Source organism: Toxotes jaculatrix, chromosome 7, assembly GCF_017976425.1.
Source record: "Toxotes jaculatrix isolate fToxJac2 chromosome 7, fToxJac2.pri, whole genome shotgun sequence".
Taxonomy (NCBI): domain Eukaryota; kingdom Metazoa; phylum Chordata; class Actinopteri; family Toxotidae; genus Toxotes; species Toxotes jaculatrix.
The window spans coordinates 15,040,113-15,059,507 of NC_054400.1; the positions used below are offsets into that span (position 1 = coordinate 15,040,113).

The 19,395-nt window shown below is 41.5% G+C and overlaps 1 protein-coding gene across 1 annotated transcript; it reads right to left on the minus strand.

Moving 5' to 3' along the window:
* Positions 1–7,520: 7,520 nt before the first annotated feature.
* On the minus strand, positions 7,521–18,646 carry plekha2 (pleckstrin homology domain containing A2). The gene is made up of 12 exons (XM_041041708.1): positions 18,419–18,646; positions 14,730–14,890; positions 14,544–14,600; positions 13,976–14,024; positions 13,754–13,851; positions 12,199–12,330; positions 11,852–11,941; positions 11,693–11,761; positions 11,536–11,606; positions 10,934–10,997; positions 9,405–9,482; positions 7,521–9,266 (listed from the first exon to the last, which is right to left on the minus strand). The coding sequence occupies exons 2-12, from the start codon at positions 14,868–14,870 to the stop codon at positions 8,814–8,816; spliced, it is 1,302 nt and encodes a 433-aa protein (XP_040897642.1). The 5' UTR covers positions 14,871–14,890; positions 18,419–18,646; the 3' UTR covers positions 7,521–8,813.
* Positions 18,647–19,395: the final 749 nt, after the last annotated feature.

Consider the following 19,395-nt stretch of genomic DNA (forward strand, 5'->3'; position numbering starts at 1 on the left):
GTCCCACTGCTAAACACACACACACACACACACACACACACACACACACACACACACACACACACACACACACACACACACACAGACAGAGTCAAAAAGGTCAGCATTGTGTGCGTTTGGTTTTGAGGGGCTTTGAATCTGGTTTGTTGTGGGTCCTGCACACACAAAGCACACTCTCGCCCCTTTTACTAGTGTAAAACATTTGTTGCGAAATTGTTCTGTGACAACGAGGCGTCTTACAGACCTTGTGATTGTCACTGAATATTTCATATCACAGTTGCATGTCTGATTGGGCAAATTAAGGGTAGCCTCAACAAAACTACAAATAATCAATCTTAGATTTTTGAAATCCATAGGACAAAAAAAAAACACTTATGTCCTAACCATAAACTATAAAACGAAATAAATATAAACTAATAATAAATACAAACTCCTGCACAATTGCTGTTTGGTTGAGACTTTGTCAAAGGACACACAAAGAGGTGGTCAGTGCTGGCCTTTATTATCTATCTATCTATACGCTCAGTGATATGATGGTGAAAAACCACTAAGAACCTACAGTCTTTGCAAAACAGCATGAGGATAATGACATTACATTATAATGGCGTCCAGTGACTTAGACTGCGACTGATCCAATAACCTAATTACAGGCTTCCACTTAAAAGGAGATTAAATGTTGAACATGAACTTGAACTTTAACATTGTTCTCGAAGAAGAAGGCCACAGGATACAGCCCGCTACTGATCACGCATGTTTATGTGATATTAACAATCCAGATGACAGACTACATTTTAAATAGAGTGGTTATATTGATTACACCACTATTCAGTCTTTGTGTTTCAAACACAAATTCCTGATAAACTGGAGCTTTAAATTCTTCGGTGTGTTTACAGCTGAATTGTGACTTAAGCCTACATGTTGTTTAAAGTGGAAGCAGCTCTTAAAAGTGTGTATCACTGACATAAAATAAGCTAACCGCAGCCTTTATCTGGCATGTGTGTGTGTGCGTGTGTGTGTGTGTGTGTGTGTGTGTGTTTTGGATGGTCTCTCAGAGGGCCTTTACCTCAAACGCACTGCTCTGCCCTCCCTGCAGAAAACACACTCATCCTGCTCCCGCGCGCTCTGCAGGCTTGCTTTGTTTTTTCCTTGAATTATTATTGTTATTATTATTTAAATCCAACAGTCCAGTTGTTGCAGTTGTAGGTTCTCAAAAATCCACCATGTTCCCTGTGCAGCTTTGAAATATCAACGGGTTTGTTTCTCTCTGCGCCGTCCGTCTGCCCTCCCTTCCTGCGCGCAGACCGCGGCTCGTCCGCTCCGCTGCCTCCAGTCACCGGCGGCTACAGCGGAGCCTGAGTTCCGTTCAAAGCGGCTGCAATTTCTTCCTCGTTTAGCTCACTCCTCTCCCGTATTGCCCTCGCGGACGCGGAGGCAGCCTTGATCTGAGCCCCGCTCATCAGATCCTTCATTACAAATGGAGTCAAGACCGCCTCAGCTATTCTGCCCTCCCCCTTCTGCTTTTCCTGCGCTCCCATAGGTCTGCACGGTGCATCGGTATCCGCAGCCCAAATCACGGCCGCGACACTAGCCAATCACACACACACACAAACAAACACGCACACACAAATACGTACACACACTGACCTACACACAAGCAGCCGCGTTATTTCTTTTTCTGAAACATTATTTATTAATTTACATTGTCGATTTGTCCCTGCAGCATTAATCATTCATACCACACACCTCCCAAAATGACCGCTGACCCCTTCTACCTGAAAACAATTGCATTATCCGCCCAACTGTTCTGACTGAGCAGAGGAACTTGTTACTGTTACTGCTAAAGTCAGAGTGAGTGGGAATATTTCACTCTTGTATTAACGTTTTTTTTTAACCACTGATGTGAGAGGAAAACGACTAAAGGCAAAATTAGGCTGAAAATAAAAAGGAGATTTAGATTTTTTTTTTCCCCCAAACTTTTGAGGTGATCAATCACCAATCCCATATATCCAGAGAAGATGGATGACAAAAATGACAGGATTTGTTTCCACTGGTGGACAGAGGTCCTGGACTCATCTTCATTAACAGTCTATTAATTCATGCCTGTTACCAACGCATCCAGATGCCATGTGAACTCAGTCTGTGCATTTCCTAAAACGATTTAAAAAACACAGGCCTAATCTCACATGAGGGCCACACACATATGATCTCATAGTTTGATAGATTATAGATGCAGGCACAATAGGCCTATAGCAGCAGCGGATTGACGCGAGCGCGCATCACTTTGACTGGATTACTGTAGATCCCGGAGGCAGCCAGAGTTGAAAGTTGAAGGGGTCACTGGGGGGTCAACATGTCGGATGCCTCCCTTACTCATTTCTACCGATTTCTACAGCCGCGTGTCCTCTCCTTTCCACATTGCTCCATTCATCCTAACCACACACAGTCTGCTAATTTAGAGTGTTTTGTGGAGATTTAAGCATTTATAACAATTCTCCGATCAATAATTTACAGGAAACGTATGTGATGTTGACTGTTTTTCTATTAAAACCGCTTGTGGCAGGTGCACATGGTCTAAAATAGCCTGCTGCACAAATTACTGCAGCTTATGTTCACATATTGGAATTGAACATAAATATAACGAAATACAGTATAAGATATTTTAATATAGGCTGAAATGTTAATTAAATTAAATCATAGCCTTTGAGGAAATATTGTGCGTAAAAATGCGCTTTTTACGCACGAGAATTTATCCGGTTTTGCGCACGTGCAAGTGTCTATCTTTTGCTTGAAAAAGCAGTTCATAATTGGAGCTCTTACCGTATTCAAATATCAAATTCCCCGGTGAGAGACCTCCGGTTACCAGCAGCTCGGCGCACAGCCTCTCCTGCAAAGCGTGACACGCGGGTGCATGCAGTGAGAGCGCGCTTCCACTGGGAGAGATTGGATCTGTTTGCATGTTTGCGTGCGTGCGTGTGTGTGTGTGTGTGTAAATGCAGACCCATCAAGTTTCCGATCTGCTTGATACCCTACCAATAAGCCTATCAATTTCTACTCTGACACGCTCAGACACACGCGATGTCTGTGCCGTTTTAAGCTGATGTCTTCAATAAACAGCTTACACACTCTGCGTGTGAGATTATTATTGAAGTAGGCTACGATTCTAAATAAATTGTTTACTGTTCTTCATCTGATGATCAGGCAAAATTAAAGGTTGCAATAATTTAGTCACCTACAGAAAAGGATTTGAGCAACAAGCGAGAAAATCTTGACTTTGATAATGCGCCTTTTCATGAAAACACTACTAAGTATCATTATCATTTCATATTCTAAAAAGGAGTGAAGAAAACATACAGTAGCTTATTTTAACAATGTCGGTCAGACCATAGTAGCCAGGATATATTAACTGTCAGTTTACAAGAAAAACCCCGAAAATAGTGCATGTTTATCACATTCATTAGATTTGTTTATAGTTGGGGTTTTGAAGGTCTCCTTGAGAATTTGTGTTGTCCACAGGTCAATCATTCGACTTTTCATCCAAAACAGAAATAAACAGACGTGGCAAATCAAAATATGAACCTAAATATTTGTAATATGGAGAAAGGCTAGGCTTTGCATTGAAAAAAAAAGTAATTATCTGAAATTTTTATCTGGATTATCTGAAAAACAAAAGTCTCTGGAATCACATCCAAAATGATGACTCAGATTAATCATTAGTCACTACATTTGTAATCCCCCTCGGACAGGCAGAGATTTAAATATTTTCTCATCAGTATGTTGCCACGGGAAAGTTACTGTACACAGAAATCAGCAAAAATATATATGATATATTCTGAGGATCGAAATAATCTTGAGCAAAACATACTTGAAGTGAGTCTGGACAAGCTGCTCCGCCGAAATGTTGAGCAAATAATTCAAAACGAGCGATTTGGCAAAACCCGTTTTACTGTTAACTGAACTTCAAGCTAAAGAGATATGACAGACAGCAGCCATCCGTTATTTTATTCTGAAAATAAAATATATAATTATTTTGTGTATTCCTGGAAAATATAGTTTCATCAAATACAATATTTGACGACAGATGGCAATTACACAATCGAAATTGTAATAAATAAAACAATCCGTCTAATTATCTCACGAGTTAAAGCAACACAGCTAAATTTCTGTTTTTAATCTGGGAATTAAAAACCAAATGCTCAATAATGCCACCATACAGGAAAACAACTGGGTTAATATATGTATATTTTTTAAACTAGCTTTTACTTTTCAGATATGATGAGCCCCTGGAATATGTTTAATAATCAACAGTGTTAATAAGTCACACAAACACTAACTGAAGTTAAAATAATTCTCCATAAAACTCCACAGTCCTTTTCAAGTCATTTTCTTAATTTGGTCTAAATGTTTCATTATTTTTATACCTCAATTAATGGCCTTGTCCTTAAATTATTTGAAAATTAATTTTCCAAAATTAAACATTTACTATGAGAAAACTGTGATATTGGGCGTGAGGTTGACACACACTATTAAGATATACACACCACAGTCATTAAGGTTTCTGTTTATCTGATTACATTTACTTACAAAAAGCTTTTTGTTGCTTAAATCATTTTTTTTTTTAAAAACTGAGTAATGAGTCTAAATCTTAAACTGGGTTTTGCTTTTTCTGGGCTATAATGTTTCACATGGCCTTATCCCTGAGTTGCTTGGTCTTTGCAGAGGAAAATAGAGAGGAGAAGGTTTCAATAATACCTGAAATGAGGTGGTGGTGGCTGGACGGCTCATTATTGTCCCATCCTGGCTTCAGCTGACTGGATCCTCTGTTCTCTGTCTGGAGGAAGTGGTGAAGGGGTCCCAGACCTCCTGCACTCAGCAGGTCTGTCTCACACACCTCCAGCTCGGCCAGAGTGAGTGTGTGTGGCATTAGAGGGCAAGGTCAACCCATTCCTCTGCAAACAATCACATCACACAAGGCAAAATACATTCCAACCACCCCCCCTCCCCACCCAAGCCTCCAGTTTGTAAGGCAGTCTGATGTGGGAACAGAGGAGGGTTAGGGGTTTGGCAGTGGTCCAGACGGGGCCTCTGAGTCCAGATGAAGGGAAACCTGTTCCACATTAATATGACTTCATATTACACATGTTAGAGAGACTCTGCTTTCTGCACAGGCTTAGTTACATGTTGTGCTCCTCATTAAAGTCAGTGTGTGAAATTTTCACTTGCTGTAAATGTGCCTTCAGACCAGATCACTTAGTGCTTCAGGGACAAAAAATAAAAATATTACACTGCAAAGGTCATTTTTGATCAAAGCTAAGATGCCTGTAAAAACTCTACACACACAAAAACCTAAAATCCTAAAACCTGAAATCAGAAGATGTTGTAGCTTGAGAATTCAAGCAATGTGACTTGAATTCATGAGTTGTATCACACTAATGTCCTTCCAAACATTGACAACGCTGATCAAAATAATTTATTAGTATCAGCTTATTGGCAGAGTTCATATGGACGAACCCTCCAAAGACCTTGAAAAAGTGACTCAGTCACCGTTATAGCTCCAATCACTGCGCTTGCTTTTTTCTGACGGAAAACCTTAAGTATCTTAAGCTTAAATTCCTTCTCTCATAATCTTCATGTTTAGCTGTAGTCCATAGTCCATTTCTTGTGCTGGCACTGGATTCAGCAGCTAACAGACCCATAAACCTGAAATAATTATACATAAACATGAGCAACTAACATTTCTATACAAGTGAATAAATGAGATATCTGAAAACCATTTCACTCATTAATGGGGTGAAACCTGACTAAACTTTTTTGTGGTTGTTTTTAGCTCGTTGTTATTGTTGGTCTAACAACACTGTTTGTTCTATTAAACTGATTCTGCACTTCTTTTCTGATCTGATCCCTGTTTTTAATTTCTGTTGGGGCTTTTATTCTGAAGGCAACACAGGAGTATGAGGCTAACAGCAACATAACAGTCTCAGTGACAAACAAAAGAAAATAATGTATGAACACGTGGCACATTATCCTCAGTTTTTCTTGTTGTACCTTAACGTTGGATTGATATTGAATGGAATTATAGCTTCTGTGTAAAGTTTTACAGGGTTTTAAAGTGAACCATAGTAACAGAGGAAGGCTGCTTCATGATCTCATTGCACCTTAATCTGCATCATGCCTGGTCCTCTCACCGACTTGACACACTAGGCAGTGTGGTGTCTTGCAGCTCCCTCTAGTGGTTTTCCTCTGTAAACAGGGAAACCACAGTTGGGAGCAAAGGCGTCAACATGGCAAGGTCCAAAAGAAACAAACAACACACAGCACATCTGTCTTCACCATACACGCATTCTTTATGCCTGTCTACAAGCAATAAAACACACAGGTCCAAAGTACTGGGAAGCGATGACTGTATTTTCTAACAGTTAAAATCACCAGAGTGTAACAACATCAGAGACAGGCAGAGAGAGAGAGAGAGAGAGAGAGAGAGAGCAGTCTGCTGTGGATTCATCCATGTGGGAACATTAACATTTAAGGGAGCAGTGCGTCTGTCTGCCCTCAGAGCCTCTGTCACTCACAGGCGTCAAACTGAAGTGCTATGTGACCTTTACATTATGGACAAAAAAAATTCCAGCTCCAAGGCTTCTGGTGTGTTGCCATATTTCCAGACATTTATCTCCTTGTTTCTCAGACTGTTTAGAGACTTAAAGAGAGACTAGGAGCTCACCAGAGAACTAGATTACATTGGTAGGAGGTTTTAGGTCAACATGTCAAAGCTTCACAGTTTAGTGAGTTTCTAATTGGCAAAAAGTGACAAGCTCCTCCTCTGTGGACTGCGTTATATCATTTCTTTCCTTAACCTCACCAAACTTTCATCACTGTCTTCATTCCCACATGTTCCTGCATGGCTTTCTCTCAGTACCTAGGGGAGCTCTGTCTTTAACAGACTGAAAACTCATTTCAGCACAGCTGACATTTCACAGGCACTCAGGGCCTTTTTACCTAACGACACAATTTAAACTGTTCAGTGGAGACATTTTACTCTCGCCGGGTCCTGCAGCCGCACAGCTGCTCTAGGAGCCGAGAGAGGGACGTGGACGGAGGTCAGGACAGCGTTTTAGGCGTTTTACCTAATGGACCTTTGCACTGGACGTGTGAAACACTTCACTTAACACAGCCTCTGGGCTTCAGATTGGCATGTGTGTGCATGTTTGTGTTTGTATCTACATGGCGTGCATGTGTTTATGGTGACAGTGTTAAAGGGCAAATGTGCTGGCCCTGACCCTCTGCATGCCTCGCAGCTGGACATTTTTGCCCTTTAGAGAGAAAACAGGCGATAAAAAGATAAAAGTTGAAAGTCTTCACTTTTAGTAGAAGGTAAATTAGAAAACTCTTCAAAGTTTCTCTGTGATGTCTTTGGTGTGAAAGGTGCATTGACACACAAGCCACTAGATGGCAGATTGTGAGAAGTCAAACGGGAAAAAAAACAACAAAACTTCAGAGTTGATCAAAAACAGCCCAAACGAGACAAATAAAAGGCATCATTTTAATGTACAAGAAGAAAAATTAACAATATACGCAGGCAGACGAGTGCACACAGCCTCATAAAACGGAAACAGGAATGGAACATGGTACCACATCAATGAAGTCTTGAGGTGAACCTGAGAAGGGTTGAGACTGCTGGTGAAACAACACAAAGTATCTGAGGCATTTTCTCAGAGGAAGCCGTTATATCTGCTGTGAAAGCTGTGATAAAATATAAAAAAAAAAAAAAAAAAAAAAAAACACATGAAAAGGAGAAGAGCAAAGTGCGGAATTTCAATTCAAATTACCAAAAGTAGTGGCACATCTTCCCGCGTAATGCTGCAATAAGAAAAATCACATTTACAAAGCTGTCAACCAGCTGATCAGCTGTAATTTGAAGTACATTCTACAACAAGTACCATGAAAACACTGCTGTGTTATGGTACCCGCGTTAAAAGCCAAAAAAGGAGTCACAGTTTACTAACAATTGACCTTCAAGCCAAGTATATTATGAAGATTAGAGAAAGTTTAAAACATAGTACGAACACATAAAAGCTGCTGCTGACTCCATCTTCTCTGTCGGTACAGATTAAAACCAGAGTCAGCTGGCATGTGAGTGCACGTACCTTTTTTAAATGAGACCCACAGGATACTTTCCCCCAGACGCCTGATCAGATTGTAGCTATAAATGCTTGTTAATTATTAATGTGGGTAAGTTGATGGGAGGCTTTTCATGTAACGTGTGTCCCAGGAAAAAAAAACAGTAGGAAAAACACTGCTCGGCTCAACAGGAAAATAAAGTTGTCCAGAGTATTTAAAAGTACTTTGTGAACATAAGCTTGAATATAGGACATATGGATACTAATGTGCTAAAATGCCTTTAAACACTTCTTTGTGAATACTTTGTGAAGCGGGGGTTCAAACACGATCCTGGTGATACATGTCCAGCGGGAGCCAAGTGCAAAAGACTGAAAGCATGTGCCATAATTTGTAGGTCCGCAAGAACGACTAACAACAAGATTATTCAAGTTTCCAGAGGAAGTTGCACTAACAACACTCCATCATACCTTTTCACAGTCCTGTGATCAACTAACACTGTCCCTCTTGGTTTCCTCCCAGCTGGGTGATCCTTCATCTGCAATGCAGCTACAAGACCAGCAGGGGGCCCCAGTCACACATCATGACATTGAGGCAGATGGTCACAGTGTCACTTCGTTAGCAGAGAATACTATTATTACCAGTCACATTCATTTTAAAGCAGGTACCAACACCACACAGGAGTCTGGACAGACTTCAGTGAACTACACGTCTGTGGTGCGGATGCTGTCGTCATCCAAGTTGAAGGGGAAGGTGCAGCTGGTGTGAGACTGAGGCTGAGAGCGGTGCCTCCGACGCCCGCTCGCCACATCCCCTGATGCTGTAAGCATGCCCAGTCCGCTGGTCGAAGGCGCAGGGTTCGCACTGGTACAAGGGGTCGGGGTAGAGAGGGAGTTAGAGGAGGAGGAAGTGGAGGAGGAGGTGGAAGAGGAGGAGAGAGAAGGCAAGGTGGGTATGGAGCTGAAAGCGCTGTCTTCATCCTCTACATCCACAATGGGGGGCTCACACTGGGGGACAGGCGTCCAGGGCTGCCAGCCCGGCGCCACAGAGCAGGACTTGACCAGCGGAGGTCTGCGGTCATCACTCTGTTGACCACGAGACGCAGAGGAGGCATTTTGACTTCGATAGAGAGAAGACGCACGTTTAAATGAAAAACCCTGCAATAAGAAAAAGACAAAAACGCCATCTTTATGAGTCAGAGTTTTCATACACAGCCAGAGGGAAGCGACGAAAGCATTGTCTGTTTCTGATGTTTCGCCTCAGATCAAAGGAGAGAGACGACACGACAGAGTTACCTTGGGGGGACCTCTGAACTCCTGGATCTTCATCTCGATGTCCCTGATCCAACCATGCATCTCCTCTGGAGAGTCTGCCTGTAGAGAAAAGTTACCAGAAGATAAAGCCATGCAGAGGAACATGTCTGCGGTCATTTTCACAGCAGCCATTGAACTTAGTTTGTCCTGTTGTGTCCTTTCATATTTTCTAGCAGCTGCTAATCTTATTTTAAAGTTTAGGTCTAGACATACTCTATATTTTTCCTACTGTCAACAGATCTCATGAAAGAACAAAACCAACGATCAATTGATCCCACTAACAAGTAATTTATGTGTAGCCAAACCTGATTCAGCTTTTACTTCAGCACCATTTACTGTGCCTCTATATTCCTTTATTAGGCTAAACGTGGACAGTGTGGTTTATTTTGACTCCTGCATAAAATGTTCTGCCCCTGTAAACACTTCATATTTTAAAAAATGTGTATTAATCTGCCACTAAAAATAGTCCCCAACATACAGGCTATTTTCTCCTTGAGTAATGTTTTTATTGGTGACCCATTTTTAAAAACTGACATTTTCAGAAGGTACATGTAGGCTCAAGGCTACGTGCCATAGACAGGCTGGGGAAATGCAGAGGTACTGAGAGATGGGCAAATGCATTGCCGGTGTTTGACTATAACAAAAATACTGATTATCACCAGGCTTATCCTTTAATTAGATTAAAAGAAATTTAACGTGCAAATATTTTGGTTGATCGTTTAAGTAATTTTAAAGTAAAAATTACACCAATTCACTGTTTATAGCCTCTTAAGTTTAAACATTTATTATTTTTTAAGTCTCTGGGTTTTGAACCGATCGTCTGACAACTTTTTAAAATTTATGTCACTATATGTAGCAGGGAAATTAAAGAAAAACATAATGGATAGATGATAAAAGTTTATGTTATGTATAAGCAGATATATCTCTGACAGGTTTTTCAAACTCTCAATTATCAATATTGATCTTGACTGGACTTTTAATTTGTAATTCAAATTTCATTCTCGTTTAAGATGATTTTTCATTTTGGTGCCTGCACTTCCACTGTGATAATAATCTCTGTTTAATCTATTTTTGTTGACATGTTGGTTTTTCAGTTTTAATGTTTGTCATGCTTCCTTTTTTTCTTGCACAGATAAAAATAAAAGTGCTCTGGCTTGCAGCCTCTCTCTCTCTCTCTCTCTCGCTCTGAGCACTTCCCATCTGATCAGACGCTCATCGTCTCCATCAGCTGTTCTCCCAGGGGGAGGAACAGGATGTTATTATTGTTATGGTAACAGATGGCTGTGCCCCCTTCACAAAAACAAACTTTTCATGCTCCTAAAAAAGAGCCCGTGCCACACATCAGCAGCAGAGCATTTAGAGAAAACAACTCAAAACATCAGGACAGACACACCTGGGAGTACATACCCTCTCTGTTCTTACTCTGTGTTCATTAATTCTGAGTTATATCAGTTTTTTTTTTTAATGTGTCATAAACAAAGATTCACACAAGCAGGTGATTGGGATTTTACCTGGATGTAGAAAGTTCGGGAGCTGGTGATGATCTCAAACAGGTTGTCTCTCAGCAGGAGATCCCTGAAAGTGAAAAATTAAGCGTCCAAGAGAAAGAGCCTTAATAGTTTATAGGGCTACTTTTTTTTACCCCCCAAAGGTGATAGATGTTTGTGGTGTCTAAGAAAAAATGAGAAAGCCATTCTTGACTATTGTGCATGCATTTGTAAGACATAACTGTAACTTCAGCTCATCAGTTTCCTTCTACTCTTCTCAAGTCCAGCACAGTACCAGGCTTCAATGTTGGATCATGAGGTGAAAAATAACACCTGTACAACATCAGTCAAGCTTCATCCTGCACTGAACAACAAATGTAGCAAAGACTGATGAAAACTTATTGGAGATGAATCTCATCAAATGTGTGAATATCAAATTTAAAATGATCTGTCTTTGTTTTTAGCCTGTGGTCTATTTGTTTAAACAGGTACAGCTTGTACCTGTTCAGAGTGCGTTATCTGTTCACATACAAATAATGTATTTGTTTACGTCCATACCAGATAGATAACCAGATGGAGAGCCATTAAAATGCTAGGAAAATTTGACTCATTGACATTTGACTCACCCTGACTTGACAAGACACTCGTGGACCTTCTGAATGTCCCTCAGTGGAATAGCTCGGAGCGGCTCTTTATCCTGCGACAAACATGAGCGCAGTTCATACATGGGAAGATAACAACTACAGTCACACAAAAAGAGACAAAAAAACTCTGGCTCCTCACCATCTCAGACTTGTAGTAATTGACAGTGCTGTCGTCCAGCGTGAAAAATCGCCTCTTCCAGCTTTTTCTCTGAAAAACACCCGACATTACAGTTTCCACACACCGTTTTTTTTTTTTTCAAACCCAGAGTTAATCAGTTATAAGTAGCTTGGTACTCACCACATTTCCCTGTTTCACACAGTAACCACATCTCAGCACACCCGGCCTGTTGCCCTTCCTCTCTCTCCCTTCTGCCTCTTCACTCTCATTCTGAAACATATCATCATAACCATCTTCATTACCACCATTATCATGGTCACAGTAACGGTCATCTCCAGACATCTGAGCCTATACTTTCAGTGTTTTTTTGACTGTGCTATTTTTGCATGGCTGAAATTAAATGCCAAAAAATTAGACGAAAAAAAAAAACATTACACCAAAAAGATGCATCATTACCTTTGAGGATCACCGCTGACATTGTCATTACAGTAACCACTGGTTACTGGTTTTGGCTTCCTCTACTTTACCTGGATGAGAGTGTGAACCACCACACCGCCTATGATCTCAGTCTTGTAGGCCTGCTGTTTCTTCCCCCCCTGAGTGTCACTGATCACTGCGGTCACATCAGACCTTGCAGGTGCAGGAAAAGATTTAGGAACCTGTCAACAGGTAGAACAACACATTAACCACGTAGACATTAGCAAGTAAAAAAGATTGGCGTAACATTTGCTCTAACGGCCAGAAGTTAGCAGTTTAATTCCCACTGGGAGTCCCCTGTGCTGGAAAACCCCCCCTCCCCCAACAACTGTGAGACGTTCTGGACGAGAGCATCCAGCTTGTGCAGTTGTTTGAGCATTTACCTTTGCCAGACTCTGACTGAACTGCAATGAAAAGTTAACAGTAGATTTTGGAGAACAACAGCTGGGAAGTAATTGGCATGTCACTTGTTTCAATGAGAAACACTTAACAAAGAAGGAAAAAAAGAACTGCATGTCTGTGGTGCCATACTGCATTACACAGAGAGATATTTTTAGAGCTGTCACCTAGCCTACCCTCATTGATATAGACAGGGTGGACGAACACCTGTCATTTACACACAGTATGATTTAACCGCACCACAAGCTGCAGCCTCCTAAATGATCATACAGTTAAATCAACACCTAACTAAAAGCTAAAACTGAACATTATAACCTTCATGAAAGGAGGATTTATTTCAGCACTGTTGTATAAGACTGCACTAGTTTTAGTTGGATGGACCTAAATAGTAGCAGCTGACTGTGGATCAAACACTCAGTTTTAATACTGTACGAAGTATATGACAAAAACATAAACTCCCCCACACACTGATGTGGCTGAAGAAGAAGAAGAAAAAAAAAATGAGCAGAAGGGCCTTATTTTTACCACTTTATCTTTTTTGACATATAACGCTGAAATTCATTAGTCAGTGTTTTACTTTTATCCCTGCATTATCATCATGCCCAATCTGCTTTTTAAAGCATTTTCACACAGTTTCATTGAGGTCAAGGAAGCTCAGAAAAGGCGGCAGAGCAGCCCTCCAATCGAAGGGGAAGTGAAAGAGAGAGTGAGCAGTGCTGCTTCCTGTCACTGTGCAGGTGAGAAAAAAAAAGAGAAACACTCTTCTCTGTCATCTGCCGTCGTGAGACATCTGGATGTTGCCGGTTATAAAGGCCCTTGTTATATTGCTGAACAACAAATACAAATATCATGCAAATGTACATGGCATGCACACTCACGCACACACATATGTGTACATATTCAGTGGTTTTTTTGACACCTCCACCACAGTGACGTGAGTGTGTTATCACTCATAATTGAGCACATTCACAATTTCCTCATTCACTGACTATGTGAAAGGGTATTTGCAGGTGACGCGCTGGCATTTGCACCCACTTGGGCCACACTGGCTTTTAGTCACACCACCGCAAACTGCAGCTTCTTGCACTCAGGTGGAAACACATCCCTTATCGATAACTGCTAGTTCAGCCTTTTTTTCTGCAGCATTAGACAAAGACATCTGGTTATAATTTCATGTACGTGTGCAGGTGTTTGTGTTGCACTCACAGTGATCTTGCTGGCCTTGTTGAGAGCAGCCACCCAGTCCCTCATGTCAGTAACATCGTTGGCTTGGAGGAAGTACCGCCGGGAAACTGCGTTGATGACTGCAGAAACAGACATTAATTCCATGAATATCAACAATAACCCCATTATGTAATTTTATCTCATGTGTGATGCCATTGTGCACCACCGCATAAGGCTGACTCAGTGTTTCCCTGAAAAACTCACCAAAACAGAACTCTGCCTTGGGCTTTTGCTTCGCTGTGGCTTCACTCACCTGAGAGAAAGAGAGGAGAGGAGTGAGGAGAGGAAATAAAAGGAAAAAAGAGGAGAAAAAAGAAGATCAGAGGAGACAAAACAGAAAGAGTCAAGAGGAGACAAAAAACAGACAGAAGAGGAGAGAAGAGAAAAGAGAAGAGAAGAGAAGAGAAGAAACATTTCATATCTTTGACGTCTATTTGACTCAGAGTGTCCAGGGAGGAGCTGTCAGCACAAAAGTGCAGTGAAGCCAGATGTCATTATCTCTGGTTAGCTCAGCGAGCGCCGTGACATCTGGAAAACTTCACAAAGTCTGCTTCAGCTCTGCGCAGCGCATGTGACCGTTAACTATAACGGCAGATAACCCAAAGAGCTCATGTATCTGTGAAGCCTATTTGCATGTTTCTATTTGTGTGCACTTTGTGTGAATTCCTGCATCCACACTGTTCTCAAATGTCTCCATTAGATGTTCACGGGACTTTATGTAACTACGGCCCACAAAGGAGGGAAATGACAGGCAGTCGAGAGAGTGGTTTACCTTAGATATGTAGGTTAGTTTCAGGCTGCCAACAAAGCTGGCTCCACTGGGCAGGTTCTGCATGCAAACACAAACACACAGACTCGGCATTGGCTCAGGGTCCAAGGTTACATGGCTTCTGTTGGTCAATTTCACTTCCTCTTGCTGTTTGCACAAGTGTGTGTCATGCATGTATGTGTGGAGCACCTGAGGGTTGTCCATATACCACAGCAGAGCATTTCCCTGGGTGTCGAGGATGAAGTATCGTCTCTGGAAGCGGCAGCTGTTCTCCTTCTCCTCGATGTCCAGGAAGCCACATACACGGTTTAGCCGGTCCACGTACGGCATGCTGCTGCTATCACATATCACTGGGACAGATGGACATACAGAAAGACAGGGAATCAAGTGAGATGGACAACGGGAGGCAAAAAGGGAGCAGCAGAAGGAGACAGACAGAAAGGCAGGCAGATGTGATGTGGGGAATAAACCATCTTTCTTTGAGTGTTCAAATACACACAAGCATGCACACATGAGCACACACACACACGCAGGAAGAGAGAGACCCGCTCACACTCAGCAGTTTTTCATGTGACGTGATTGAGGCTGAGCAGCAAACCCTGAAGCCCGAGGCTGAGCTGAGGCCCTCCACCACAGCCAAAAATTACAGACTGCACTCAAGATCTGCACACACGCACATTTCCACTGGCCAGAGAAGAGAGAGGAGGAGGGGAGAGGGAGGGGGGAGAGGGAAAAAGAGGAGAGGAAGAAGAGGAGGAGGGTGGTGCTGGTAGAGGTGGAGGTGGTGGTGATGGTCGGGGGGGGGGGTGTTGTTCATTGAGATGATGCCATGCATGTGTATCACTGAGCTGCTGGCTGACTGCAAAATCAAGACTCGTTCAGCCCAGACGCTCAGGTATGTGGATGGTATGTCGATCGTGTTTGCTTTCCAAGAGAACTTTATCCACGGCAGACATCTGACAGTAAATTTAAGATGTTTTTTTTTTTTTTTATTCTTTGGGGGAGTTGGAAGTCTTTTGGCATGGAGAGAGCTCCATTTTATAGCTTTGTCCTCCTTAAGTTGTGGGGGGAACATTTCAGTCACTCCAATGTTGTTTCTTTTGCATCTCTGCAGACTGAAAAGTGAAGTTATTGCAGTGACATACTGTACACAGTCAGATGCACTGAATACAAAAATGCAAAGCAGGGTCTCTGCACTTTTTCCATTTCACTGGCCTCTACTTCTCCAGATATTTGAATTTATGGAAAGGACTTGAACGTAACATGGCCACAAAAGGTAATATGATGGCAACGAGGCCACATCTGTGACTGATTTTTTTAATTTTTTATAATAAGAACAAAAATTATAACGCGAGTGACAGTCACATAAAATATATAATCAGGACTGCACAGTTGTCCCCTCTGCCAATACTTTTAAAGGATTGTCTTGGCTGGAAACCTTTCGAGAGATGGAAATTATTTCCATGGAATCATTCGCACACATCACCCAACAAAACACAGACAAACGAAAGAAATGACGACAGACACACAGGCTGCATCTTCTGTAAAACTATTTTTAAGTCCATGGTTTGGAAAACGCTTCATTTTGAAACTGCTTTGAAAAATTTGCAGGCTGTGCTTATGATGCATCAGTCATTCATTTTATTTTCTTTTGCGTATTGTAATAGGTCAAAGACACAAACTCTAGACAGGCCTTTTCGCAGAAACTTTGAGTCTAATGGAAAAGTGAAAATGATGCTGCAAAGGTCAGACACCAACACTGAGGCTGGCACTTACACACAGACACGCTCGTTTACACACACGCAAACCATTTTGGGTATCAGAAAACATCTGGGCTTAACCACTATAGGGAGAAGCAGCGGTGAGGCCACAGCATCTTTGGCAAAACTTAACCAATAAATATAATTCAGACGGGCTTTAGCAGATTTTTATGAGATTTAAAGCACTAAGGCTTTGAAATGCAACAGGATGGCACAAATGTACAAGTTTATGTGAGCAGAGTTTGTGTGCATGAACACAGTGTATAGATCAGAGCAGTGATATCAGAGATATTTTCTTTTACCACATCCAGGGTAGCGAAGTGAAACCCACCTACTCTCTCTATACACATCTGCTTTATTTGTGGACGAGTTCAGCCTCAGATTAACAGAAACCAATAGTAAAAATGTTGGAGAGCAAATTCTAACTGATATCAGTTCTATAAGGATTAAAAGGGCACTTTGGTAATGTACAGACAGAATGACAGGATAACAAAACATTGGTCAAAATGGATGCAACTGAAGACATCTTTGAATCCTTCATATGAGTCAAACCCAAAAGACTCTCAATACTACATTTCCCTGCATGCAATTCAGTACTGTGGCGCCTTTTGTTTTGCCTGGTAAATGCTTCTTTCAAACTCCATCCGCCCAGGTCGTAACGCAGGATTTCGGTTAAAACTTTTTAGACCAAACCGAGGAACCCAGCTGCTGCCACTTGAATTATCTCTAATTTGACAAAGTTCGCTGAGGACATTACACAACTGTTTTCACAGGCTGAAGAGTACTCCCCGCAACAAGGAAATTGGCTCTGACGTGTAAAATTACCCCTTTAACTTAGAGTTGAAAAGATTTGGCGATTTGACCGAAAAAAAGAATCTGCGACAACCTGAATAATCGATTAATCCTTTGTGTCATTTTTGAAGCAGAAACATTCCTCATTTCCAGCTGGTTCACTGTGAAGATCAGCTGATAGTGGTGGAGTATTATTCATATCAGTGATGCATTAACATGTAAGTATCTTGTATTTTTAGGAAATGTGTTAAAAATATTAGGGAGAGTTATGTATTTTTTCTTTTTGTTGAAAGATGGGAAGTCTGGAAGTTTTGGCTGAATTCTTCTCATATATTTTTTTCCATCCATCACTACTAGTCACTGACAGTGGTAATAACCATCCAACTGGTAGCTCGGACTTCAAAAGTACAGCGGCTGGAGCCAGACGCACTGCAATTCTATGTTCAGACAGAATTTCTGATGTGAAATTTGCAGATATAATTTGAGATATTAGGGCTGGAAGATGTTGCAGTCCAGAAAATGATAATAAAGCTGGGAACCAGTTCAGCTCCCTCCCCACCCAAACAATTTTCATACAGTCCCTAAACTCATCATATGTTTTCAATACAAAATCATGATCTGAAAAGTGTAGCTATGGCTGTAAAATAAATACATGTGGTGGAGTTAAAAAGTGAAAATATTTTCCACCAAAATGTGTTGGACTACAAATAATGTAGCATAAAAAAGTTACTGCTCCAATATAATGCCACAAATTTTTAAATATTTTTGAGTTTTGGACTCTTGTTTAGACAAAAAAAAAGCGATCTTAAGACTGCCCTTAGGCTCTGGGGAAGTTGTGACAGACATTTTTCAATAGTATCTAACATTTTACGAACCAAACAATTAATAGATTACAGAAATATGTGTTGGATGCAGCTCTAGATTAGTCACTTTCTTTCTTTGCTGTTTTCAAGTCATGGCACAGCCTTTTCCACAGAAGCAGCAGCAGCAGTGAGGACACTATCTTCACACCATTGATTGACGTGTGGTGGACACTGACGAGCACGTACAGCGTGATTATGAGCGTGCGACGAAAAGTTTAGACCAAGGCAGAATTACTCAGCAACACCTGACAGACATGACATATGTTCAGCTCAGATGACCTGCACTGACTCACCAGACCCAACGACTCAACGGCCTGCCACACCTACTGCACTGTGCCATCCGCGCACATTTAAGACACAAGCATGGGGCAACACACATACACACACACACACACACACACACACACACACACACACACACACACACACACACACAAAGTGCCAATGTCGACTGACTACTTACCCACTGTGGAGAGTCAGTGTGCGCCACAGCCAGCGCCCCGCACGGCTACGAAGCAGAGAAGGAGAGACCCGAGTTCGGTAAATACAAGCATGGTAGAGAAAGTTTTTAACAACTTTTACAAACAGCAGACATTTACAAAGCCGGTGTGCATCGGGCTGTCACACTCTCGTCTATTTGTTTGTGTGATCGGATTACAGAAGACTTGTCTTTTTTTCCGGGTAGGACGTTTCGTTATTAGAATAAACCAGCCCCGGATGTGATCTATGCGTCCTCTCAGCTCCGGCCGGGTCCTCCTCCTCCTCCTCAGCTCTGCTTCTGCTGCTGCTCCGCTCTCATATGAGGAAATAAATGGAGCTCAACAGGCTTAACTGCCCGTTTTTAACCCCATATATTGTAAATTCAACAGCTTTAGCGCTGCAACTTTGGCCCTTTGTTGGATTTTTTGTATTATTACTTTTTTTTGGTGAGAGCTTTGGCTCCTTGCCTCCTCCTTAAGTAAAAACTGTGCACTTACACTTTCTCTTCCTGCAGCTGCGTGCTGTATATCGCCTTTTCTCAGGTGGCAACTTGAGAACTGGGTCAAACGCGCGCACACACTCACTCTGCTGGTTCGCATAAATGCTTAGCCATAAAGGAAGAGAGAGTGAACCTGGATAAACAGGAACACAGTGAAGAATAGAACCATTCATACACCTGTCACCATAGGTGAGTTTGTCTGAGTGTGTGTCACAGGTGCAACATTATGTACCAAGAGGAGTTAGTGACAACACAACTGTACTTCCTGTTAATGTGAGTCCTGTTCTGAGGAAAACCAGAATGTAAAACTGCTTCTTTTAAAACCAGCCCATAACCTTCTCTAACCTGCCAGTTATTTCTGATGGAGAAATACTGAATAAACTGAATCTTTTTTATTTTATATTTTTAATTAGAATATAAAAATATTTCATAAAGGTTTCACACTATTACAAATGGATAAT